Consider the following 5,594-nt stretch of genomic DNA (forward strand, 5'->3'; position numbering starts at 1 on the left):
GAGGGGGGGGGGGGGGAGATGCATGCAGACGTGACCTCTACCCCATACAGAGTAGAGCGTCTGTTTCCAAGAAGACCCCGAACCGAGCACACGAGTGAATGAGTCAAAGATTCTAACCTTGTTGGGATTTCTTAGGTCAAATGCCGGATGGTCTAGAAGTTTCCGAACATTCTCGACATTCCCAGGAATATCCGACGCGGATTGAAGCGCAAACCACTTGTTAACCACCTGAAAATCAAGAAAAGAAGATAAACAACATAATAATCGCTCCAAACTGAAATTCGATAAAGATGACCGAAACGAGCCCAGAGGTTGACCCAAGGGGTCTGCGTACATTTGACCTCTACCCTAAATAGCAAAGCGGTTGTTTCCATCAAGAAACATAACCAAGAAACAGTAACTACAATGTGTAGGCTAATCTAGGACTCGGTTATGGGAATTGAGATTAGAACGGAAAAAAACGGATTGAAAGCGTACGAGAAAGTCGTGCTGCCATTTCTTATAGAAGTCGGCCAAAGCATCATCACGGGCTTGACCAGGTTTCTGGGCAATGGCTGCCAAAGCCGAGAACTGATCCGTCATATTTGTGGCAGTTAAGTATTCATGCAACACGAGCTCAATCACTTCTTGATCATCAAGAGATCCCAGATAACCTTTTTTAAGAAGATCGAGATTATGCCCGCGATATAAACAAATTCCGATCCTAATATAATAAAACAACGAAAAAAGTGAAAAAATAAGTACCAAGGGCCGTGTTCTTCAGAGCCCGTCTTGCCATATTAGCATGGTTAAACTCATACTTTTCCAAGCTCCGGTTTTCTTTCACCTGTGGAGTATGCCAATATTAACTCAAGCCACAAAGATACGAGTGGGGTGGGGGTATATTTGTAAYTTGTACCAGGTTTAGGAACTCTTGTTTCAATTCAGAAGCAAGCTGCTTTCTGATAAAAGATCGAACGGCATGGACGGCATCCGGGTCCGCTACTTCCATCATATCCATGATCTCACCTTCACCGGGGAGAGTTATTGCTTTCGCGATAAATTCCTACATTAGATTACACAAATCAAATTAAATTCCGTTCAATAGGTTGCCAGATCGAGTGGCCACAGGGGATTTTCCTGGCTGCTATCATTAGTGCCTCGTGGGATTAATCGGGGTGCGCTTAAGCGGGGCCCGGACACCCAAAATTACCAACAACAAAAAAATGTTCAAGAAAAACAAGAAGGGGTATCCAAGAACGATACCTTGTCCAAACTTGAATCCAGAAGAATGCATTTGATACCATGCACGAACTGTGGATCGAGAACCAACGGTTCATCTTTTTGGAAATTAGCAACTTGGCTGAGCATCAATTTCCTTGCCAATATTTGTCCAGCTTCCCAACTGCAATAACAGTACCATCGTTAAATATATGTTTTCCAATAAATATATATATATATATATATAGGGGTGGGTTCAAGGGAGAACCCTAAAAGTATTGTAGAACGAGGAAATCCTCCATCAACCATCGATCAGCTTTAGGCCAATGGTTGTAAATAATAGGTTTGTGCATGTGTATGGTCAATGGGATCAACGATTTTTGTATTCAGAAAAGTTACCGATTAAATCCATCTGAATCATGAGCAAGAAGGAAAAAGAGATCCTTCTCTGTGAGATCAGAGTTTAGGCGAATAGGAGCGCTATAACCCCGCAACAGAGACGGAACAGGCTTCTCCGGCACATCGGAGAATACAAATTCTTCTTCACCCTGATTGCAAGACACACGAGTTCAAGCCGTATCAAGATTTAGTAATACTACATAACCTGTTATATATAGAGAGAGGGTCGTTCGAATACGACCCTTCTAGATTATACAACCAATGCAACCACCTATCCACCATCCTTTTAATTAAGGGTGTTACAACCAATCAAATGGTAACCGTTGATCATCAAATGGACACTCCTGATTTGATTGTAAGGGTTGTAGGAATGTAAAGGGTTGCATAATAACCCACCTCTATCTATCTATCTATCTATCTATCTATAAATATATATATATATATATATATAGAGAGAGAGAGAGAGAGAGAGAGAAAGAGAGATGTGTGTGTGAGTGAGTGAGGTTCAGGGAAAACCCCTGAAATTATAGAAAAACTGAGAAACATCATAATAACCGCTTGTTTGTACGGTATGCACATGTGCATACAAGTAATTGAAGACGTTTTCTGGTTTCTATGCACGTGTTCATTTTACGCACCTGTACATACCGAACAAAATTACTAGTATGCACATGTGCATACCCTACGGGTGAATAGTAATTGAGGGTTCCTCAGTTTTTCACCTTTTTGCGGCTTTCCCCTGAACCTGACCCTGTATGTATTCCCGCCATCACAAAGATTGTAACTTTGACCTTTTAGGACAACTATAATACTTTTCCCGAGCCCTTTTAGCCATAGAAACTAGCTTTTTGAGAAGAAGCTTCACGTAGCATTTCAATAACCGTATTTTTTCCAGTTTTTTCAATTTATGTCCCTTCTTATAGTTTTTTTAATATGTCCCTTTATGTCATTTTACATTGTAATTTAACTTATCAACTAATTTTTACCAAAAATGACTGATAAACTAGCAAACATAGCCCAAATACAAAACCTACCTTTGTAACTCTTAGAACCGTAGTGTAGACGGGCTGACCCTTGCATGTGACGGACTCTAATTTCCCGTCATGATAGATAGATGATAGCGGCAAATCCTTGCCGCATGAGTCGAGAAGTCCCACCGACACAGGAATGAACATCGGCTCTTTCGTGGGCTGCCCTGGTGTAGAAGGCACAGTTTGGCTGAAAAAAGAAGTGCCAAGAAATCAAAAAGGTCGTTTATAAAATCCGAATAACCCTCGTGTTGAAATCTTTAGAAGAAAACCGTTACTCCCTCATTCCCAAAATAAATGTCCACAATGAAAAAGACATTCAGTTGTAGAAATGTGTAGTTATTACACTTTTCAATGAACTAAATGTCAATTTATAGCCTTTATAATGGAGTGAGTAATGAATTTCTCCATCTCATAATTAAGGGTAGAATGGGAAAGTGGACTCTTGTTAATGCTAGAATGAAAAAGACATACAGTTTTACAAATGTGTGATTGTTACACTTTTTAATTAATTAAATGACAATGAAAAAACATATAGTTTTAGAAACATGTAATCATGACACTTTATAATTAATTAAATGATAAATTTACCCTTTGTAGTGGAGTGGGTAATGAATTTCTCCATCTCATAATTAAGGGTAGAATCGGAAAGTAGACACTTACTTCTGAAAGTTGACACTTGTTAATCGCTCAATGAAAAAGGCGTACAGTTTTACAAATATGTAATTATTACACTTCTCAAGAACTAAATGACAATTTTACCCTTTATAAAATATAGAGTAAAAAATTTATCCATCACATTATTAAGGGTAGAATTGGAAAGTAGATACTTCTGAAAGTGAACACTTATGTCGGAACAAACTAAAATGAAAAAGTAGACACTTATTTTGGACCAATAGAAAATTAGAAGAATACCTAAACTTCAAAGAAAAGGTATGAGCTTGAGCATCGTAAGAAGAAGTAACCTTCACGACAGGAGTTCCAGCTTGCGAATACCTGAAAACAAGCCATGATTAAATGCATAATAATAATTTTAACCAAAACCGAAAACAGCAAAAGTTTATATGAAAGCAAATTATTCAAATACCATAATAAGAAATTAGCAAAATCCGCATCATTAGCATCTCGCATAGCGGCAAAGAAATCTTCACAAGTTACAGCTTGCCCGTCGTGCCTCTCGAAGTACAAATCCGTTCCCTGAAAAACGAACGTCAAATTTAYGATAAAATAACCATATAAACATCACATGTTCAACCATTTATCCATCTTTCCTTACTTTTCGGAATCCTTCACTTCCCAATAGAGTTTTGTACATACGAACAACTTCYGCCCCCTTYKCGTACACCTGTGAACGTAAAATCGAAAAACCACAATCAGCCATCTTTTTTCAAGCCAAAATGTAATAAATGTTACTCCATCCGCGTCAAAATAAGTGTCCATATTTCTATATTAGTGTGCCCCAAAAATGAGTGTCCACTTTCAATGTGCAATTAACAAGTGTCCACTTTCAGAAGTAACCGTCTACTTTCCAATTCTACCCTAATTATGAGATGGAGAATTTCATTACCCCCGCTATTCTTAAGGGTAAAATTGTCTTTTAGGTAATTTAAAAACTGTAATAATTACATATTTCTAAACCTTTGCGTCTTTTTTCATTTATTTTGGGACGAAGGGAGTACAGTAAAGACGAGCASATCAGAAGCATACCGTTACTGCAGAGCGGAACAATAATCACGAAAAATCCACCACCATATTCAAGATATCAGCAGAAGCAACGATAAAAACATTCAAATGTCAGGCTAATGCTATAAATAGAGTAAATCTTTTATATCCCAAAACCGTATAAGAAACTTRCCCGTATAGAAGTTGTCCATCTGAGGAAAAGAGAAACAAAAACAATCAGGAAAATGTCGTTTTTGAAACTTCGATCAAGAAAACTTTATCTTATAGATACTAAACGAGAAATTAGAGACGGTGGAAATGAGTATCGGACCTTAATGTATGAGTGAGGCCTAACGGGGTGAGCCATGGGACCCGCATCCTAGAAAAAGATTATGAAGAAGTATTATGTATCCGAAAAATCCATAGCATGACGCCTTTTAGCAAGACCATCATATATTTGGCGTTAAAAGACGTAAATTGAACAATAACCTGTGAAAATTGGTAGATACGAAGCTTCGAAACATCACTGATCCGCTTTACTGTACGGCTGCCCAGGTCGGATGAAAATTCCTGCCACATACGTTAAGCATCAAGACCTTATATTTTGCCATGAGTATATGGTGCGTTTGGCACGTGGACAGGACTAGACGAGTGAAGGCCTGTTTGATTGGTTTTTCATTAAGCCTTGTACGGATAAAGCTGTCTGTGTGGATTCATCTGTCTGTGTAGATCGGGATGGTTTTTTGTTTGAGAAGGTTTCTTCATAGATGGAATGAGCGTGTTGGATGGGCAGGTTTGGAAAAAACTTGGCTTTCTATATAAAGCACCCCTTGGAAGCTTTCTTAATAAGCCACTTTCTGTATCATTAAGCCACTGCCAAACAGTAATTTATAGTTGACAGAAAAGTTGCGAGCCCCATTAAGCTCATTAAGTTGCTAACAAACAAGCCCTGAGAGTGAGGTAGGCGGTGAAAGAATTGTGGAAGGTTTCAAGGTTTTAATTTGACATGGGTAGTTTGGTAATTTTATAATTTAAGAAGCTTGTCTCATCTCCCCGATTTTTGTTACAACTATTTTGGTGGGATAGATAAAAAAAGCGTTTTTATCCCACTCCTATCCCGTTCGAGTCTGATTGTCGCACCAAAAGTGGGACCAAGTTTTTGTTCCCTGTCTGGCGTACCAAACGCGCCCATATAGATTTCTTTGGAGCTTGAAACAAATTAGTAAAAATATTTAATAATAAATCCCTTACTTGATCACGGAAGACGGTAAGACCTTCCTTCAAACTCAATTGGAACCAATCACG

At 38.5% G+C, this 5,594-nt stretch overlaps 1 protein-coding gene across 1 annotated transcript in view; it reads right to left on the reverse strand.

Moving 5' to 3' along the window:
- LOC112529567 (puromycin-sensitive aminopeptidase-like) overlaps positions 1-5,594 on the reverse strand; it is an 11,900-nt gene that overhangs the window by 1,194 nt on the left and 5,112 nt on the right. The window contains exons 12-26 of the mRNA XM_025140889.1: positions 5,541-5,592; positions 4,779-4,859; positions 4,621-4,668; positions 4,467-4,501; positions 4,195-4,204; positions 3,904-4,008; positions 3,715-3,824; positions 3,543-3,623; positions 2,634-2,817; positions 1,600-1,748; positions 1,246-1,384; positions 899-1,045; positions 745-826; positions 478-653; positions 118-228 (exon numbers count right to left, since the gene is read on the reverse strand). Coding sequence (XP_024996657.1) covers positions 118-228; positions 478-653; positions 745-826; positions 899-1,045; positions 1,246-1,384; positions 1,600-1,748; positions 2,634-2,817; positions 3,543-3,623; positions 3,715-3,824; positions 3,904-4,008; positions 4,195-4,204; positions 4,467-4,501; positions 4,621-4,668; positions 4,779-4,859; positions 5,541-5,592 — 1,510 coding nt within the window. The remainder of the gene's footprint in view (positions 1-117; positions 229-477; positions 654-744; positions 827-898; positions 1,046-1,245; positions 1,385-1,599; positions 1,749-2,633; positions 2,818-3,542; positions 3,624-3,714; positions 3,825-3,903; positions 4,009-4,194; positions 4,205-4,466; positions 4,502-4,620; positions 4,669-4,778; positions 4,860-5,540; positions 5,593-5,594) is intronic.

Source organism: Cynara cardunculus (assembly GCF_001531365.2).
Source record: "Cynara cardunculus var. scolymus isolate 2C chromosome LG 16, CcrdV1, whole genome shotgun sequence".
Classification (NCBI taxonomy): Eukaryota; Viridiplantae; Streptophyta; class Magnoliopsida; order Asterales; family Asteraceae; genus Cynara; species Cynara cardunculus.